General features: G+C 39.1%; 1 protein-coding gene across 1 annotated transcript; it reads left to right on the forward strand.

Annotated features, from left to right (window-relative positions):
* Positions 1-9,305: 9,305 nt before the first annotated feature.
* LOC147623357 (catalase isozyme 3-like) lies at positions 9,306-12,785 on the forward strand. Its single transcript, XM_086821511.1, has 8 exons — positions 9,306-9,759; positions 9,880-9,976; positions 10,299-10,576; positions 10,879-11,655; positions 11,891-11,980; positions 12,195-12,262; positions 12,368-12,461; positions 12,568-12,785. Exons 1-8 carry the CDS (start codon positions 9,745-9,747, stop codon positions 12,625-12,627), a joined length of 1,479 nt encoding a protein of 492 aa, XP_086677637.1. The 5' UTR covers positions 9,306-9,744; the 3' UTR covers positions 12,628-12,785.
* The last annotated feature ends 9,658 nt before the right edge of the window (positions 12,786-22,443 follow it).

The following is a 22,443-nucleotide window of genomic DNA, read 5'->3' on the forward strand; positions in this document are numbered from 1 at the left end:
TGCATCTATTGTTGAGCAGCTATACAAAGAAACATCAAGCAGGTCTTTGGCAGAGAGAGGAGTTTTCTTTTATAATGAATTTTACACGGCACCTCATAGTGTTACAGGTTATGGATCTTTGAAAGCATTACCACTGCCTTCATTTGATAGTCCAGAATGGCCCATACCAATAGCAGAAACAAGTGAGTGCTTTTGATTAAAGATATACCAAGACGTGTAGAGGTGTATAAGACCAAATGTAGCAAATCGTCAAGTGAAAATCGTTGTCTTTATGCGATTGCATGTTTTTGTCGACTTCTTTTATGAACGAGGAGGTCAAAAAAACATCGTCAATGTTTATTTGTAAATCAGAGAAATGTTTAGATTTCTTAGGTCAAAATTGGGATGTGAAAGAATTAAATGGGGTTACCTACAAAATCCATAGGAAATCTATTGTCTGTAAATATATGATTGGCTCCCATAATTTTATTTTGGCCTTTCATTATATGAGATGGCATTATGTCAATGGAAAACTTGTAGCAATTGATAAGGACTTGGAGGATGACATTGAAAATCCATTGATGCATAAGGTTTGAACATGAGCTCTTGACAGTACTTAATATAAGGTCAAAAATCTCACTACGTCAGTGAGAACAGACTTGGCAAATGAGGATGACCTATAAGTGCATGATGATTATGTGTTCAAGTGCAACGACCATAAGGTATGTTATTCAATCTAACCTCGAAAAAGTATTCATTCCAAAACTACGTTATAATCATTATTACTTATATACATTACTTTGATTTTTGAAAATAGGTACCAAGGAGAAAAGAAAGGACCATTCAATGTAAAGACATTACAAGGAAGCAAGTTTTCTAGTGCAAACGACCATCACATAGAGATAAATGGAGATAAACGTATTTTTAACAGCATATAGTTACATAAATCATGATAACATTTTGTATTTCTCCAGAAGAGATAACCTCCAAAACGTGTGAAATTTTTAGAGGGAAATCTATTCATTAAATGACCTAGGAACTTCGAAGAGAACATTTCAAATTTTTAGAGGAAAAAAGCACTTTTATTAAATGAGCTGAACAAGGGAAATTTTTTGATTTAAAACCATTCATTAAATGAGCTGAGATTTATTAAATGAGCTGACAACATTCTAATTTTCATATATATTAAAGAAATGACATTATAAAGTGTGGTCAAATGCACTTCATATTTCTTTAATAACAATATATTCATATAAAGAATATATAAAAAACGTCTAATTATCAAAAGTTCCGTTACGGTGGCTCTCTTCCTATTGGTCGAAAGCCTTTCTCTCTTGAAAAAGGCCCAAAGTTGAGTCTAAAATTCACCTAATGGGGGGAAATGTATCATTCAACTTGGAGAGGCCCATTGACGTGGTACTGCTACATGATCTGCCCATGTGCAGGTAACACACATGGCAGCGCCACGCCCATGCCACGTGTATTGCCTGCGTTCGAGTAATACATGTGGCGCTACCACGTGTGTTGCGCATGCGTGTGGTGTATGTGTGTGTTGCACATGTAACACTACCACCGTGTGTTACATGCATGTGTTATGCATGCAACACACGTGATGCTTGCCACCATGTGTTGCATGCATGTGTTGTGCGTGCAACACACGTGATGCCTGCCACCATGTGTTGTGCATGTAACACACGTGGTGCTTGCCACCATGTGTTGTGCATGCAACACATGTGGTGCTTGCCACCATGTGTTGCGCAAAACGTGGCGCCTGCCATCGTGGCATGCACCATTTAAATAAACGCTAGCAATCTCCCTCGCTTTCTCTCTCCCCCATGCTCTCTTAGCCTCAAGCAAACTCACCTCTCCCCTCTCACCCTCTCAAAGGCTATTCTCACCCCCCCTTCTAATCGCCCCACTCTCACTATCTCAAAAACCATCCTGTCCCCTCTCACCTTCTCGCATCCCTCTCAAACCCTACACTTTCCTCTTCCATCTAAAACACAATTGCCACCCTCTCTCCCTCAAACTCTTTCCACTCCCCTCTCCCCTCTCAAACATAATTGCCAATCTCTCACCCTCTCTCCCTCTCACCCTCTCAAGTACTCTACACCCCGTCGATCACTTCATCTCTATTATCATGGGTTCATCCACCAATCCCTCTAATAATATGACGTTTGCAAGCACCGTAATTAAAGTTGTTACATATTCCATGCACCTCAAAGAAAAAGAACCAAGATTGGATGCCCTTTTGGAGGCATGGACAACAACGTCCGAGCTACAGGAACTCTACAAGAAGCTCACAATGGAGAAGGTGGTAGACCTTACAAGAACATGTTAGAGGTGAGAGCGGGAACAACCATTGGGATGTGGAGATCCTTTGAAGAGGCAAAAGAGGCTTCTCTTCAAGGAGAAGTTGCCACCTTCATTGCAAATTTAGGGTAGTTGGAGAAGTTGAAGATGATAGTTGAGGTCCCACATGCTTTCATGTATTGTTACTTGTGTTCAACATCTCATAGGTGTTCGTCAAAATATCTTGTAGTCTTGTAATTTTTGTTTGGAATATAATAAAAGTTTCATCTCAAAAGGAACAATGATATTAGCCCATGGTGTCTTGTGCTCAACGTCCCGTAGGTGGTGCTCATAATATCTCCATAATATACAAAAGTCTTGGAATACATTTTGGGAATATATTGGAAGTTTCATCTTTATACATTGTCTTTAAAAATGTGCTATGGAATCGTAGTACATTGAGAGAAGCTTGGAAGAGAGATAGAGAAACAATAGAGAGAGAAAGAGTAGAGCGAGATAGAGAAAGAAGAGTAGAGAGAGAAAACGCTTGCCTTAAAACCAAAAAGCGCTAGCCAAAGAATGCTCGTAAAAAAAATACACCTTGGGATGTGCACGCCTTGAGGGTGTAGACTAGGCCAAGATTATGTAATCTCTAGCTCAAGGGTGGCTTATCATTATATTTGATTTGAAGCCTATTGTTGGGGGGCCAACCAAGCCCACTTATTCTCCTCAAGGTACTCTATGATGACGGAATGATGGCCATGGATTATAGGTAAATGATTCTTGGATATGCTTTTAATGCAATGATGGCCATGGATTATAGGTAAATCTTGGGTATATAAGTGTGACTCTTGCTTTGGGATGTTTCAAGAGTGCTCCTTATCCTCTAATGAAATAAGGAGTGCTCTAATGAAATAAGTGTGACTCTTTCTTTTGGGTGTTTCAAGAGTGCTCCTTATCCTCTAATGAAATAAGGAGAATGAGAGAAGAACCCACAACTAGATTGATAACAAGTGAGTAACAAGTAAGGAAGAAAAAAGACCATAATCATGGACCATAATCCAAAATGATGGTCAGTCAAATGTCACTAATTTCAATTCTATTTCTAATGCGATGACACGCATTAAGAAAGAATAAAGCTCAATCATAAATGTGTACTAAGATAAGCACAAGACATTAAACATATTACTAATCATGAATTTCATAGCTCTCCATAGAACTCTCTAAAACCAATCAACCATCTTGATTGCCATAAAGACACCTAGACACCCATGTGGCCTCTTAAGTGTCCTCATCTCCCCAATCCTTATCCATAACTTTTTGAATCATTCTAGATGCTTCTTTCACCCCTTTTTTCCTCTTACATCATACAAACAAACATTTTCCCAAAGAAACATCATACAACAATATCACACCATTTGGAGTTCTACACGCCTCTCCTCAATGATCAAATCTCGGAGAACAACTTGATGCCCTTAATATACATATGAGTGAGCTCCTTGCCACTCAATAATGTAAAGCCAACATTCCAACAAGCAATAGAATTCTTAAACCTAAGTTCACATTAGGTTGTAATACCATAAAAATGAATTGAATAGATATTGATCTTGAAAATATCACAAAAAATTAGAGTGAAAAAAGAATTAACATGAGGTTCATTATTGATTGCTTGATTTTGAATGCGAAGATTACAACATATAGACCTAAGTAAAGCTAACAACACATCTTTTCTCCTCTTGAATTCAAGTCTTGGAATCTCTCCACCTCACCTATCACTTCTCAATCACATCACTATTCACACTTCTCACTACAACTTAATAATCTAAATTCATTTTCTAAACAATTTTTTATGTGCTTTCCATAGATTTTCATGCATAAATAATTATTCAATCGTTTAGCTCCCACAAAAAGGAGCTTAGATACAAGATCACATTTTTAGAAGTAGAAAATTTACTTGAGGCCTTCCGTGTACACAAACAAGGTGATCAACATCACTTTTGGTGAATAGAAATAGACAACAAGCTATTTCAACCATTTGATAGGAAAAACTCCTCAGATTGTATGTGGTCATATGCACAGAGGTTAAATGTGTTAAATATCCATTAAAAGTAGATCTCTAGATTTTCTAGATTCCTCGAGAAAACCTTATTAAACTCTTCATGGAGTAGAATGAGTAAAGACAAGAGATGATTTTGAAATTTTTTACTTATGACAATACTCACATTTCAACAATATATGGTAGGGAGTGTGTATATTGAATAATATAACCCTTGAAAAAAATGCATTGTGGCTAGTGTTTCTATCCACAATTGTCTTGTCTCTACAGATCCATTGATTCATGTGATAAAATATAACTAAGTTCAAATACCTTTTTTTTCCTAAAGTTAAAAATAGTGTTAAAAAAACACAAGTCTAGTGTGTAAAGCATGTTACAAATGTAAAAGAAGTTAGTGGCACATAATCAGTACAATCAAACCCCCATATATGTTTACATATATACATACATACATACATATATTTATGTATGTATATATGTATGTGTGTGTACTGTAACATACATATTATCTCTCTCTCTACATACATACATACATATATATATATATATATATATATATATATATATATATATATATATATATATATATATATATATATATATATTGACATGCATTCTTTCAAAGCAATGCTTAACCTTGAGCCAGTTGAAAATTCAAAATGGGTGTTTGGGAAAGGTATGCCTTAGGTTAACCTTTAGCCGGTTGAAAATTCAAAATGGCTGGTTGAGATCTTCCCGTAAAAGGAATTGAACCAATTGAGACCTTTAGCCGTAAAAAGAATTTGAACCAATTGGGATTCTTAAAAAAAAAAAAAGGCTATTTTCTTCAAGTCTAGGACTTGGTGGAGGAAACGGAGGTGTTCACACGGAGCAGAAGTGCAGGCGTAGATGCGGGCATTTAGGCCACCAGTCAGTGTTGCGTGGGAAGAGCCGCCAAAATCTGACAAAGAAGGTTTGGTCACGCGTTTGTCCTTCGAGCGACAGGCCTACGATAATGCGCTTAAAATTCTACGCGTGTGACTCAAAACGACAAGAACATCTCTCCATTGACGTGACCCGCCCCCTTGACTCTATTAACTTTCGTTCCGATAAGTGCTTTGAAAAAACGGATACCTGATGCGGTGACATATTCACTCTATTACCGACGTTAATACCCCTCTCTTTCTCTCTAACCACTGACTTATTATGGGTCTCAAATTTTGTTTAGGTATTAATTAATTAATATACCATAATTCCAACATTAAAATGTGCTCATCCTAAATTATACCATTTCTTGCTTAAAGGGAAAGTCATGCTTCTTGGATCAAACGCATATTTTGTAATCGAACTTGTTTTACTTTTTTTTAAAATATGATTTCGTGCACTTAAAAAAGAGCAAATTATTCCATTTCATAAATTTTTATTGGTAACTTAGATTTTTTAGTTATGACATGTTGCTTCAATTTGATGATGTATATTACAACACATGCGTATCTTTAGCACTTTGAAAATGAGTTCTTAATTTTACCACCATTTTGCATGCTAAGAAACTATACATTTTCACTACTAAAATACTCAAACAACATGAAGCTTAGCTGTGGGCATCTCTCCTTTATCCTGCATGTATAGTTACTTTTTAACGCGAGTCACACCTGTTTCTGAGGATTTTGGCCGTAATATATTTGCAAAATTTTAAAATGCACATAAAAAACTATAGTAAAATACAAAAAAACTTAGTATATTTCACCAAACCTGTCAATTTTGAAGGGCAAAGGTGCTAGTCAGAAATCAAGCCTGAAAGCTGCATGCATCAATCAAGGATTTGCTATATTTCACCAAACCCGTGAATTTTAAAGAGCAGGTACTCGTAGCTTGCAAGTTGCATGCATCAATCAAGGACACTAATGCCATCACTATCCACCATCAATAATGGGAGTGGGTAGATTCGGACCCGCTACCTCCTTTTCCGGGGAGGCAAGGGCGCTACCGCCGTCACTAAGGTAAACAAACCCTCGCAAGTGAGGACAATAATCTCTATAAAAATATTAGCATTGATTATTTCATTCAACCAACCATGTTGGAAAGGAAAGGACATTGCCAGTGGGGTAAACCCTAGGAGGGGAGGATAACAATCTTTAAAAAACATGAACATAAATGCATCCATTATCTCATTCAACCAACCATGTGTTACAAAAAGTGAGCATAATAAATACATGCATATTGCAATATTTTGGATCGAGAAAAATGTAGGCATTTGGTTGATTTTGGTAGACCAATTTATAGCATTTTTTTGAAGGTAGGCTTTTCTTATTGCCTCATATATATATATATATATATATAATAGTAATATTGTCAAAGTGCAATTTCCTTTCCACCATCCTGAAGAAAGATCGATCATCGTTAGGTAGAAAGATTGTTCTGATTTGCGATTAATTGATTCTTAAAAATAATTAAACGAGTGTAAAAACAGGGTCATGGTTGCATCGAAAGACTTTCAATGTTTGTTAGATTGAAAATTAAAAGACTGTTCGGATTTTTTGTGGTGGGTTGCTGTCTTGAATTGGTTTTTCAAAATAAGTCCAAAATATCAATCGTGAAAATTAAAAGACTGTTCGGATTTTTTGTGGTGGGTTGCTGTCTTGAATTGGTTTTTCAAAATAAGTCCAAAATATCAATCGTGAATTATGTTCAAGAGAGATAGCAGGAATCAAAATGGCCACTGGTGACATCATCTGAAAGAGAGACGATGATGGGAGACTGTACCACGTGGAGTGGACATAGGCGCTGCAAAGAAAAGCTAAGCACTGGTGTCCCTTGGGCTCAAACTTCAAACTACGCTGAAATGACATCAAAGAAAGTACCATCATTGTATGTCACACTTACATTCAATCTTGCCTTTAATTTTAAGGGATGATATTTGTTCATTTTTTTTTGAGCGCTAGTTTAACTGTTAGAGTGTTGGACTCTAATCCCCAAGGTCGTGAGTTCGAGTCTTGTGGGGGCCTCATGTGGTATCATCTCCCTTGGGAGATTTATAAGTCCAAAGTTGATATGTGGGCGGCCTCGGCCCCGGCTTGTGCCATATTTGTTCATTTTAGTTTTAGATCCCAATCCTTGTGTGATTTCTTGGGATTTTCAACCCTAAACTTCGGTTAAACCTTACGCATTGCTTTTAATTTTAACGGTTGAAAATAATATTTTTTTTCGAGCCATGCATAGGGCCTAATCAGTGATTTATGGCCAAGTGGGCCACGTGTTTTCCGGCAGTGCAACGATTACTTACATTTACTCTTTTACAACTTACTCTTTCTCTACATGGCCAAAACTAGAGGGAGAAAAGGGGCCATAGAGAAAGGAGGATTGCCAAAACAAGAGGGAGAAAAGGGGCAATAAAGAAAGCAAGATTTTCGAATTTTCAAAATTTGAAATGAAGGTATAATTTTTCAAGTTGGGTCGTGCTTGGGAAAGTAAAATTTTTGGGTATGGCCGCAGCCGTAGCAACGCGTGAGTCACCTACTTGTATAATTTAAAATCGAAGATGGTTGTTGCGATGGATAGAGCAAGTCGCTATGGTATGCGGGTCGTGGTTTCCAAACCTCCATGCAATATGTACAAGTCACATTCTTTTTTATACATGCATGGGATTCCCCATACATCCAATATGTACAGTGCACGTTGCTTTGCATTGGACTGCAGCACTTCCACGGCACTACTACCACCACTGATATGATGAAAAAAAAGAGAAAGAAAATAGATGTGCACATCTTCTGACATGTTGGATTGCCGTTGAATCTTTGCATTGAGTCAAGTACTTGATAAAAACATTTTTTCAACCAATCAAAATGAAGGCAAGTCCTCGATCTGCATGCCGGTTTTATAACTCAATTATATAGCAAATGAATTCTTAAAGTAAGGGCAATGAAAAATCTTAAGCATTTTTTCATAATTCTAGCCGGTAAAAATACACTGTTGCTATTTTTTTCTGAGCACTGTTGTATAGTCAACATGCACAATGTATGATGCGCGTGCAGTAGTATTTAAAAAAAAGTATTTTCCCAAAAACCTTCATCTAAAAATTGTGAAATTATTTATCAAGAAAAATCTTGAAATCTTGAAGGTTTTGGTTCTACAACTTCTCAAAATATGGAGGTATTTGTACCTTCAAGTTTTAAATTTGAAGGTATTTTTCAAAATTTGTAGGTGCAAACTATAGTAAAGTGGGGGTTTTTTTCAAACCCTTGTGTGCATGTTGGGAAGGGATGGCCATGCCATGAGGGAATTGCTGGCATGTGTCCCTTGTGTGTGACCAGGAGATATAAAGGCTCTTGGACTCTATCTAGCATGTGATGTGTTCTTAGAGTAGCTGGTGGGCACTTTTGAAGTGAGAGTGATCTTATCTATTTTCTTTTTCTTATCGAAAAGGAAAATGGATGTGTTCACATCTTTTGACACATTGCATTGCAGTCGTGTGCTCGATAAAAACATGTTTTTCAACCGAAGGCAAGTCCTCGATCCGCCGACCGAGTTTTAGTTCTCGAAATGTATATAGTACATGCTGGTTTTATAACGAAATTATATAAAAAATAAATTCTTAAAGTAAGAGCAATGAAACTAAATTATATAACAAATGAATCCTTAAAATAAGGGAAATGAAGTAAGAGCAATGAAACTAAATTATATAACAAATGAATCCTTAAAATAAGGGAAATGAAACTATATAACAAATGAATCCTTAAAATAATTAAAATAAGGGCAATGAAAAATCTGAAGTATGTTTTCACGATTCTAGCCAGTAAAAATACACTAAGTTGCCTTATTTTTCCAGAGCACTATTGTAGTTGGGGTGGGTGCGCGGGGTTGCGGAGGGATGGCTACGGTAAGGAAATGCACCGCACATTTGCCGCTCGTGTGAACAAGCTATATAAAAGGCTCTGGACTCTAGCATGTGATGTGTTCTTAGAGATAAAGGGTACGAGTAGGTGGTGGGCACTTTTGAAGTGAGAGGGATCTTATCGAGAGAGGTTACATGCATGCTCGGCTGGCATGGTGCCTGATGTTAAAAGTTGTAGGGTGAAAGGGGGGGGGGGGAGTGGCGTGTCAATCCACGTAAGCTCAACTGCAGTAGGAGGAGGAGGGGCCGCCGCGAGGCGAGGTGGGGGAGCTGCCAATCAAACTAATTGCGTGCTTGAATTGAGCGCCCTTGTGAGGATAATGCCGAGAAAGTAAGTTTCCTGCAGCCACTCTTACCGAGAAAAAGACTTTACCCCCCCCGCCCCCCCCCCCCCCCCCCCCCCCTCCTCCCGCTACTTGCAGCAGCAGCAGACGTTTGCTCAGCTACTCGCCACCTTTGCTCACTATAAAAGCAGCCTTCCCTCTACCTGAGCTTCCAACCCCTCTTCGACACCCTTTTTAGTAGCCCCCAGCTGCAGCTTCTTCTTATGGATCCCTACAAGGTGGTATCGATCATTATTAAATTAAGATCAATATCAGTCATTGCCGTCTTCTCCTAATTGTGCTCATGATCATTATTTATTCGCATCTTTTAACTGGTAGATCGTTTGTTATAATTGCAGTATCGTCCATCCAGTTCTTACAACTCGCCATACCTCACCACCAACGCCGGAGCGCCTGTGTGGAACGACAACTCCTCGCTCACTGTAGGCTCTCGAGGTATGATAATTACATCTCTAATTATGTTCAATTATCATGTTTTTTTTTTTTGCTTTTCATCCCGTTTACCAGCTCCTAATCAGCTAGCTGTATTTCACTGTGACCTGTTTGCTCCATGCAAGAACTAATGTCTTCACTTACTGAACATCAGCTAGCGCTTTAATATTTAAACATCTTTTATCTCTAATATTTAAAAGTGATTGTCGAATTTTTTTTCTCCTGAGAGGAGGTATATGTACTTACATAAATCAACAACATTGCGGCTTATTACACGATGGTTAGCACTAATGATGTAGTTATTGGATCATTTGGCGATTTCCAGGTCCTATCCTGTTGGAGGACTATCATTTGGTGGAGAAGTTGGCACACTTTGAGAGGGAGAGGATCCCGGAGCGTGTGGTGCATGCTAGAGGCGCCAGTGCTAAGGGCTTCTTCGAGGTCACCCATGACGTTTCCCACCTCACCTGTGCTGATTTCCTCCGCAGCCCAGGTGTGCAAACCCCTGTCATTGTGCGGTTCTCCACTGTCATCCATGAAAGGGGCAGTCCCGAGACCATCCGAGACCCCCGGGGATTTGCCGTCAAGTTCTACACGAGAGAGGTAATCAGCTCATCATCATGATCTTATGATGCAGCTTAGCTGCTTAGTACTTGTATCTTTACCTTAATCAACCTCATTAGTAAGATGTGTGCATGCATGCATGGCAAGGGGTTGCCAAGGGTGGCTATTTAAGATGTGTGCATGCATGCATGACAAGGGGCTGCCAAGGGTGGCTGCAGCTTGAAAAGGGGATGAATTTGAAATCAAAGAAAAATAGTAGAAATTTACAAGAGTTATTTTTTTTTGGGGGTTTAGTTTGTTTGTTTGATTTGAATGAGTGTTTTGGTGGTGATATCCTGCAGGGGAACTTTGATATAGTGGGGAACAACTTCCCCATTTTCTTCATCCGAGACGGTATCAAGTTCCCGGATGTGATCCATGCCTTCAAGCCAAACCCAAAGACCAACATCCAGGAGATGTGGAGGATTCTGGACTACCTCTCTCACCACCCAGAGTCCCTCCACACTTTCATGTTCTTCTTTGATGATGTGGGCATACCCCTCAACTACAGGCATATGGAGGGTTTTGGGGTGCATACCTTCACCTTGCTCAACAAAGTGGGGACTCCAACATATGTGAAGTTTCACTGGAAACCCACCTGTGGAGTGAAATGTCTCACAGTTGAGGAGGCCATTGTAGTCGGGGGCACTAACCATAGCCATGCAACCAAGGACCTCTATGACAGCATCGCCGCCGGAAACTACCCTGAATGGAAACTGTACATCCAAACCATGGACCCTGCACATGAAGACAAGTTTGATTTTGATCCACTTGACACTAGCAAGATATGGCCAGAGGATATTTTCCCACTGCAGCCTGTTGGAAGGCTTGTTTTGAACAAGAACATTGACAACTTCTTTGCAGAGAACGAGATGCTGGCCTTCAACCCTGCCCATATTGTTCCCGGGATCTACTATACTGATGACAAGATGTTCCAGGCTAGGCTTTTTGCTTATTCTGACACACAACGGCATCGGTTGGGCCCTAATTATCTCATGCTGCCTGTGAATGCTCCCAAGTGTGCACACTTCAACAACCACTATGATGGTTTCATGAATTTCATGCATAGAGATGAAGAGGTAAGTGTTGAGATTTTTGCTTTGTTTTTATCAACTGATCATGCCACTGAAGAGCTTAGATTCCTCATTTACTTCATTTGTAATAGAGAAATCAGCTACTGTTTTATAAGCTTCATGATTCTTGGTCATGTTTCTTATGATGAGAGAAGCAAAATACTAACAAGTTAGGAGCTTTGGTTTTAGCTGCTCATTCCTGGGTTAATTATAAAAGAATATTGATTAATTTGTGAAACAGGTGAACTACTTTCCATCACGCTACGATCCCGCATGTCCAGCTGAAAAAGTGCCCATCCCTTCACATACACTCACAGGCCCAAGAAGGAAGGTGGGAACCTCCTCTACTATGCAGCTTACATTACTAAAAAATTTGGCTTACTGGTTGTACTATGGTATGAAATATAAATCAAAAGCCTACAAGGAGCTAATTAAAAATGTGGCTTAGTGAGTGTGCTATGGTATCAGATGCCTTCAAGGAGGTAATTAAGGTCAAATTAAACTACTAATTGACCCAAGATGCTTATAATAGCTCACTCTTGCAGGTGATAATTGATAAGCAGAATGACTTTATTCAACCTGGTGTGAGATACAGATCTTGGGCCCCAGACAGGTATACTAATTACTCTAGTATAATTAGACCTTAAAACTCATTGAAATGAGTACAATCAATGGCATCTAGATTGCTAACTCAGAACGTGCTATGATAAAATAATAGACAAGAACGCTTCATCAAGCTCTGGATTGAAGCCCTCTCTGATCCAAAACTCACCCAAGAAGTCCGAAACATTTGGTTCTCCTATCTAACTCAAGTAGGTTTTCATCTAGTGAGGTTTGAATTCTAATATAATCTCAAATTAACAGCTCGTTAATTAATGTTGGGCACTGATTACTTGCTAATTATACTTGATGATGCAGTGTGACAAGCTGTTAGGGCAGAAGATTGCTACTCGGGTGAGGGTAAGATCCAACATATGACATCAACAAGTGTGAACACAGCACAATAGTGTCCATGCTATTAAGAAACAGAATGACAATAAGATAGTTTGTCTAAATAAGTGTATACAGTCCTACCAGGAATAATCTGTAAATTACTTTTCTAATACTGCAATGCAAGGTTCTCTCTATTATGAGCACATGAGTGATCAGCAGCTCCATTAATAACAGTTATGAATGTTTTTTTGGACGCCATTTAATTATTACCAACAAGCAATCACAACCCAATTAATTTATCCATATTTCGCATAGCTATCTGAACATGAATAACAAATATTAATGACTTTGGGCAAATGGGAAAATGTAATCATAAGCTAAATTAATATCTCAATCTACTAGCGGTGCTCTCATTGGACACAGGATTGAAATAATCCACTCGCTACGGAAAAGATTAAAAATAGACTCTATAGCGATGGCTTATGGAAAAGATTTTCAATAGATTTGAGATTTGTTTCACAGTGTAAATATAATAATAAGAATATATAAAGTCACATGACTCCTTACCCACCACCATACGGCTAGCATTTGTAATTTAAAAAAATGCAATAATAAAAAAGTCCCAAGGTCACGGGTTCAAATGTCCCCCTCTGCCGATGTTTTTAGTTGGTACTTTCAAAGCCCAATTGGATGCTTTGAAACATTATCACAAAGTGTACTTAAAGTTCTAACTTTAAAAGTAGGAAGCTGCTAAATCCTTGTGATTCGTGAATATCATCCTCTTTGTCTTTTCCCCTCAAATTGATTCCTCCATGTACGTGCAAGGTTGCTTTTTTACGGGCGTCGTGCCCGTTTTGGGTATTTTGGTCGTAAAATAAAGTCACGTATTTTGAGTGACCGTCAAAAAATAAGATAAATTGTAAAAAAACGGGTATTATTCCTACTAAACCTGACATTTGGAAGGGTGACCCATCCCGTTAAAAATCATCCTCACCAGTACATGTGTATCCAACAAAAAAAACTAGTTAATGTGCAAGCCATTAAAACATAATTAATATACTAGTGTGTTGATAAATTTGGATTAAATAAATTTTTTTTGGATAGCTCGTGCTTGAGGATACTTTTATCACTCTATAGATTAGAATATCTAGTGTGCTAGACTTAGCATGCTTCCTCTCAAAATTATGTGTAATTGGAGGATAAGTTTCTTGCTTTTGGTTTCTAAGGAATGATTTGACAACAATGATTTTGAGTAGCAATTTTTTTAAATGTAAAATATTCAAAGATAGTCAAATCACTTTTTCGTTTTGTCGAAATAATCACAATCTGATTTTAAGACTTTTAACAAAAGAAATCCTTTCTTGAATCCCTACTTGGATGAGATATAATTGCTTGTAGACCTCTTATAGACCCATGTGAATGTGTGAACTTGTGCTTGTGTCCAACACCTGACCCTTTTTAAAATATTAAATGGATACTCAAAAGGGTTCACTAACAAGTATGTAAGGTAACATATGTATTCAGTTCTTGGATTTTTTTTTAAATTATGGGTTTCATTTCAAAAACTCAAAACTTTTATACATAAGGGATAATTGTATCATCTGAAAATATATAAAATGAGTGTATCTAAACTAAAAAAATATGTAGTTATAATGGAGTTTTGCCTATAACCATTTCTTTGAGCAAATACCATGAATCTCTACTTATGGCATTTTTTCTATATTTCCTTTAAGAGGGACTGTACGAATATTTTCTTTTTAGGTAAGCTTTTGTAAACCTGTACTATAGCAAAATAGAAAGAGCTTTTGTAAACTTGTACTATAGAAAAATAGAAGAACACATGGTACAATGTAGACTTTTCCACACCTTCCATAGTCCCGTAAAATTATCATTCTCTCAACTTCCATGTTATTAATGCATGCACACAAAGGTAGCAATCAACTCTAACCATAATAATCAAACCTTGTAACATGATTTTTAAAATTCAGATTGTGGTTTATATTGAATCTTATCTAGCACAAGAGAGATTCTCTCCAAGCATGTGCTCCTTGTCCATAACAATCTTTGTGCGATCTTTATTATTATGAAATGAATATTAATTTAAGTGTTTTATTTATTGAAAGATGTATGCGATGTCATCAAATGTAAGAAAAATCTCTAAACGCATACCATATTAACAAAAAATCTTTAACTACCCATGATAACTAGAAATGGTGTTGAGAGAATAATCTTAAACTTTAATTTAGACTACAATTTTGTTGAGATGTCAAGCTCGATATGAGCTGACACTCACGAGGCGCCTACATGACCGTTCGACATTTACATCACTAGCGGGTTTGGTAGCTAGCACTGACATATCTTCGCCCAGAGATTCTACAGTTGGACTACACCGACTAGTACTCCTCTTAGCATGTTCACATTATGGACCGATTGTATATACTCTATTATGTGTCTTAGTCACTTTATCTTCTTTGTAGACCTCTTTTATTGTGTGAAGAAGAAGAAGAACTTTTAGCCTCTCACCTTATGTGTTCTCCTTTAGGGTTCGTGTGAGTGTGTGTGTGCTTGCAAGAGCTCAAGCTCTCTCCTCCCCTGCATCTTTTCATGGTATCAAAGCCTAGTTCATGTTAAGGGCTGAGCGGCAACCAAGAGAAGCACAGGAAGTGGTACGAGGGTAAGAGCTTCATCTACTCTTCCCCATTTGTGTTGGCTACTACACCCTTTGTCGCGGGAGCTCTTCGGGAGAGGCACCAAAAAACGAACTTCGATTGAGGAGTTTTCTTCGTGGGAGGAGAGCTACAGGGCAACTATTAGGGCTGAGCGGCAAGCAAGAGAAGCATAGGAAGTGGTACGAGGGTAAGAGCTTCATCTACTCTTTCCCATTTGTGTTGGCTACTACACCCTTTGTCGGGAGCTCTTCGGGAGGCACCGGAAAACGAACTTCGATTGAGGAGTTTTCTTCGTGGGAGGAGAGCTACAGGAGGGCAACTATTAGGTACGTTGGATAAAATATTTGGGCCGAAAAAGCGTTTCGACGCGTTTGGACCTTTGTTTTTTAGTTCACAGGCGTTCACGGGCAATGCGGGTAAGTTTCGATTCTTTACAGAACTCTGTTTTTGGAACCGCAGGAAGGGTGATTGGTTGTGCATACACTGCTGCAAAGAGGTCTAAAAGTTACCATTGTGTGTATGTATGCAAATTGAGGTCACTAGTTGTGATAGTTTGGGTGCAGTATAGTAGCACTACTACTGCAGAGTGCTGCTGTCTGCAGAGAATACAACAGTTTGTGCAGTTTGTACTCGACAAGGCAACTGCAGGCTGCTTCTTGTGCTGCTCCATGTCACAGCAGCACTCCCCAATGAAAAACATAAATCCATTGGTAGATCTCATGTCAGAGATGCTACCTGTCCAATTTGCATTTGTGTACCCATATAGCTCCAATGGTACACCTGCTGCATAAAACAATGCATAATCAATAGTTGCCCTCAAATACCGAAGCGTGCGTCGCATATACTATCAAGATGTGGTTTACGCAGAACCTGTATAAACTAGCTCTCTAAGCCAACAGTGTAACTCAAATCTAGCCTGCTAATTGTGACATAGATCAAACTCCCCACAATCTTCCTGTACATAGTGGGATCCTTCAACACATAACCTGCATCCTGTACATAGTGGGATCCTTCAACACATAACCTGCATCCTGTTAAATATTGCATCCTTCTATTTATGCTATTGTGGAGCTGTCAGCCTGTTTTCCTACAGCCGGCTGCTTCATGCACAACTATATAAGAGGTGATCCCTTTATTCATTCTATTATATCATTTTGTGCCCTATTTGCTGGCTCTTGTACTCTGTAACCTCAAGTTAATAAAGCTTAGTCCTTGCTTGCAATCTTTCTCTCTCTCATGTTCATTGCTTCCGCTTGTGCACATCTTTTATGGTATCATTCGCCTAGGCTCTGGCTGCTGTACAATCTGTTTCTCTCTGTTTTATGCTTCCCTAGATTCTCTAGGCTGTAGATCCTTCAAACAGTGGCTGCGTTTCTCCTTTCTTAGCTGCGTTTTCTGCTCTACAACCTCTCCAACTGCTGTCGGGCCAGCCCCCAGGCTGTGTTTTCTTCTACAGAGGCAAGTGGAGGAGGTCTAGCGCATATCCTTTGGCTACCAATCTAGCCTTGTACCTGCTTATACTACCATCACTGTTATGTTTCACCTTATGCACTCACTTATAGCCAATAGCTTTCCTACCTTCAGGCAATGGCACCAAATCCCAAGTCTCACTTCTATACAATGCATCCATCTCCTCATCCATAGCTTTCTCCTCCCAACACACATTTCCAATAGCCTCATCAAGACATGTGGGTTCTACAACCTGCACAACTTTTGCGATATAATCATAGTGATGTGCCACATAACCATCATAAGTCAACCTCTGCACAGGGTTTTTGACTCTTCCAGATCTTCGTAACTTTGCATTCATGGCTTCCATAGCCTTCTTCACACCAGGTGTCCTCATTGTTGGAATCCCAAGCTCCTCATCAAGGCTCATCTTCGAGCCACTAGAATCTCTATCAACAAGAGAATGCCCCTGCAGAAATATTAGGCATACCAAAGGGCTCAACCACTTTCTTTTTGCCTTTATGTGATGTACCAACTACATTTTCAAGACTGGTATTATGACACAACCTGCCACTCCATGGTCTATCAACATAACCACTGGATGAGGACTCTCCTGGTCCACTCAATGACTGTGATTGCTAACTTGAAATTTTTGCAGCCACGTTTCCACTTACTTCAGTCCCAATAGCATCTTTTTCAACAGCATACCAGCTACTTATCTCATCAAATACAACATCCCTGCTTACCCTTAATTCACGTGTAGCATGATTATAGCATCTGTATCCCTTTTGCTTGAGGGAATACCCAGTAAACACTCATTTTTCTGCCTTTGGATCCATCTTGCTACTACGTAACTCATCTAGCATATGTACATATGCAATACATCCAAAAACTTTTAAGTGAGACAAATCAGGTTTCTTGCTAGTAAACTTCTCCTCTGGCGTTACATCATGTATGGCTGCAGTAGGAGTCATGTTCATGATATAAACTGTTGTACACACAGCCTTAGCCCCCAATAGCTATGTGGCATATTCTTCTCTGCCATCATTAATGCTCGTGCTATCTCTGCAATGTGCCTGTTTTTCTGCTCATCAGCAACTCCATTTTGCTACGGAGTGTATCTACATGTAAATTACCTCTGAATGCCATTCTTTCGCAAGAATTACCTAAGACAATGATAGAATAACCATTATTTTTATCCTGAATTGTATATCTATCATCCATAAATTTCACCATCAAGCCTGACAAGGCTAAGGCTGAAACTGACAGCAGCAAGTTCTTCTTAATGCCTGGCACATATAAAACTTTAGAAAGAATAAATGCACCCCTAGTTACAGCAGTGCCACAACTCCTTACAGGATATGAGGAACCATTTGCACATGGGAGGTTCCTGCACTTGGGACAGATTCCAGAGATAAGAACAAACTATTTTGTGAAGTAATGTGCTTACTAGCACCATTGTCAAAGTACCAAGCATCCGATTCTGCCCACTGACGTGCATACATCATGAACAGAAGGGTCATAACTGCAATGTACAGTCCATGCCCAATCATCTTGAGTAAAACTTGCAGATTCCTTCTTCTCTGCACTTGGTGCAGATGCATCAGCCATAGCCATGATTCTTTCTTTTTCTCCTTTTGGAGCCTTTTCTTGCACTCATTTATGTAGTGCCCTGGTTTCTTGCAATAGTGACACTTGCCCTTGTTTTTAGGCTTATCACCTTCTAAGTTAATATTAGATAAAATGGAAATGTATTTAAAAAAATTATTTTGGCCATAACTTGAACATGCAAACTCCAAATTTGTCGGACAAAGTAGATCTAGATTCTACTTTTCAATCTCTTTCCAATGATATGTCACATGAATATGTTTTGACAAACTTTTGGATGAGTTTACCATACCCCCACTTTTTTCATGGGAATGGGATTTTTTCCACTTTATCTAATATTGACTTTTCTTTCTCTGCATCCTTACCTGAGGATTCTAATTTTGGCTTATAGCCACCATGCGAAGAAGCTTTACCTTTGCCTTTCTGACTAGCAACAAAAGCTTGGTCACCAACTCGTATAACAGATCTGTTTTGCCTAGATTGCTCTTCTTGCAAGAGTACTGAAACTAGCTCATCAAATGTAAGGGCATTTGGATTTCCCTTCTTCATGAGTCTAAGGGTAGAGTTAAAACTCTGATAAGAATCCGACAATGCATTGAGAACTGTGGGCACCAATGTACTATCAGGATATATCTCATGCATACTAGCGAGCTGCTCCTTAAAATCTTTGATCTTGGTGAAGAAGCTGTCCATTGAGTCTTCCTCATTCATGTGCTCAGACTCCAACTGTTTGCGTAGATATGCAACATGTGCTTCATTGCACACCTGGTATAATGCAGCAAGTGTATCCCATGCATGTTTTGAAGTTTTACATGATCAAATATGAGGAATAATGCTTCGCTTCACAGAAAGTACAAGCAATGCATGTGCCTATGCATCTCTTCCATCCCATCTTGTTTGATCAGCACTGGGAGGTACTGGTGGTGCATGTGGAGGAGCCACATCTATATCAAATTCTACTTTAGATGTACCTACAACACCTGGTTGCACTGGTAGTTGTGAAATAGGACGAGTTTCACTACTAGATTACTACCATTGACGACATTCCAAAGGCCTTTAGCAACCAATACGTGCCTCATCATTTAGGATCCCAATGGGTAGTTATTCCCATCAAGTTTGTCCTTAGTAGACAACATGTTGAATACATCACTACTTCCAGCCATGACTGTCTACCACTGCTGCAAGTACTCAGTATTCTCACTGAATGCAACCCCGGATGGCTGCCAACTAACTGGATCACCTGCAAAGTGTATGAAAAATATAGAATAGAGTGTTACTAGCAAAAGTATGATGGTCGATGTTATTGTTGACATTTTAGATGCTGTTGCACACAAAATATTTGCCGCTGCTTGCATAGCCTAAACACCCAAAAATGAGCAGAACCAATCCAAAATGACGCCTCTCCAGAACGTCTGTAGAAACCTTGCGGTGCCTAAAACGCACCCGAATTGCACCACAGACCTTGAAAATGTTGTATACATTGTATACAACACACTACAGTATATACCTTCTTCTCCTAAGAGGGTATCTCAATCAAAGGTAGAAAAACACGATCATGAGGAAGGCAAACTACTAGATCAAGTGTCAAGGAAGCTAGCTCTGATACCAATTATTGGAATTAGGCTTACGGTTGAACAATGCACACACACAAGATAGAGAAGCTTGAGAGCACACAAACTCACTATATAAGAATAAACAAATGTGTGCCAGATACAAAAGATAAGTACACACCCTAAAATGAGTAGATAAGAGGTTGTTATACGCACATGGGGAAAAAACCTCCTAGTGAGGAAAAAAGTGCCCCAGTGGTCCTAAGTGTGTTCACACACATCACTACCATATAATGCTACAAATTAAGGGGGGTGAGTCACAGCTACATGCTTTCAGTGATTCAGATTGGGCTGGATGTTATGACACACGACTAGTGGGTTTTGCTTTTGCATTGGTGATTTATGTACATCATGGCTCAGCAAGAAGCAGCCTACGGTGGCCACTTCCAGCTATGAAGCTGAGTACAAGGTAGCTTTTACAGCTACAGTTGAGAGTGTGTGGCTCAGACATCTTATGGTGGCTGATTTGTGTGTTGGACAGTCATCTAGCACTATGATTTTCACTAACAGCCAGAGTGCATTAGCAATCGAGGAACCTAGTGTTTCATGCTCGCACTAAGCACATTGAGGTGCATTACCATGTCAAGGAAAGACTCTCTGCAAGCAGAGATCAACTTGGTCTATGTGCCTACACAACATGACAACATGGCACATTTATTCATGACGCGAAGGCTCAGACATCTTATGGTGGCTGATTTGTGTGTTGGACAGTCGTTTTTTAGCACTACAATTTTCACTGACAGCCAGAGTGCATTAGCAGTCGAGGAACCCAGTGTTTCATGCTCGCACTAAGCACATTGAGGTGCATTACCACTATGTCAGGGAAAGACTCTCTGCAGTAGTAGAGATCAACTTGGTATATGTGCCTACACATAACATGGCAGATTTATTCACGACGCGAAGGCTCTTCCTCGTGAAAAGTTCAAAGCTTTTTGTAAAGCTTTGGGCTTATTGCCTTTTCAAGATTGATCGGCCATACCCTATACATGTTCACATCATCACTCTAGGGGGGATTTACCCCCAACCACTGCATTCACCTCCCTTTACTTTTGTCTCTACCTAGAGTCTGAGCTCACCCCCAACCACTACATTCACCTCCCTTTACTTTTGTCTCTACTTAGAGTCTGACCTCACCTCCAACCCCACTGCATTTTTTACTTTTGTCTCTACCTAGAGTCTGACCTCACCCCCAACCACTACATTCACCTAACCTTACTTCTAGCTTTGTGGAGAGTGCTATAGTACTTTAATATTTTTTTTTGTCCAATAATATGTCACTACCACTACAAACAATGGAGGCGTAGGGATTTGGTCTATAGCCAGGCAAGTATGTGTATTTTTTGGAATGGGCAAAAAATGCCAAAAAATTACCACACAGCTGTCCCACCTGGCCACTATCGAGCCTGTAAGCCGAGTCTGTAGTCCAAGAATAGATGGGTCAACTATAGTAGCTAGTTCTGTAGCCATGTAGGTAGCCAGTTGGAGAGTGGGTGGCTGAGTTAGGCTTGTAACAAAAAATAGGGGGCTCCCCTTAGATGCACTGTAGAAACTGTTGTGGGAGCCCTCTCTTTTCTTCTTATGCATGTGCAAGTGAAGGTGAAGATACTTATATTCACATATAAACATTGACAGCATATGAAAGACAACAAATTTCATATAAGATTGTGGCCAAATAGAAACTGTTGTGGGAGCCCTCTCTTTTCTTCTTATGCATGTGCAAGTGAAGGTGAAGATACTCATATTCACATATAAACATTGACAGCATATGAAAGACAACAAATTTCATATAAGATTGTGGACAAATAAAATATAGTATTCAATACCTAATCATTGAAGAAGTACATATCGGATTGGGGTAAACTAGAGTTATGCCTTATCCTAGGCAAAACAAAAAGAGAAGTAGGACAGGATCGAGGTCGTATTCACATGAATGTGTTAAAAATTAACATCTTTGTTAAAAACACAAATACACTCTCACACATTCTACTCTTACATTTGCATTGCTTTTTGATTGCACATGGGTATGATTTATAGTAACATGATCCTAAAATACAACAAAACTAATACAAGTGAAACATAGTTTAAAAACAACAAAGAGGTTACGAGTTTAAGAATGTACTTATGTGCCATGCTTGCTAAGCTAGGCTTCCAAAAATAATAATTCATCCTTCTTCTTTGCATGCACCATTTTAAAGAGAAATTTCCAAACCACACTGTAATGTGAACTCATATTCATCTTGTGTAGGGAGATGGTACACTAATGTGGGGAACTTACCTCGCTTCTCCCGCTCAGGATCTCCTTAACCTCCATGCACCACACATGGTTGCTAGCTCTCCAAGCTCTTGAATTATCCTCATTGGCATCACCTATAGAAGTTGATTCACCTCACTACAAGGACTCACCTATAGAAGTTGATTCACCTCACTACAAGGACTCACCTCTCTCACTTTTGCTCACTCTCTCATAACAAACAAGAGGCACATGCACCAAGCTTCACACACACTCTACTCTCAACTCTCTCTCG

The sequence above is a fragment of the Cibotium barometz genome, chromosome 27, assembly GCF_041138505.1.
Source record: "Cibotium barometz isolate CiBa-2024 chromosome 27, ASM4113850v1, whole genome shotgun sequence".
In the NCBI taxonomy this organism is placed as follows: Eukaryota; Viridiplantae; Streptophyta; class Polypodiopsida; order Cyatheales; family Cibotiaceae; genus Cibotium; species Cibotium barometz.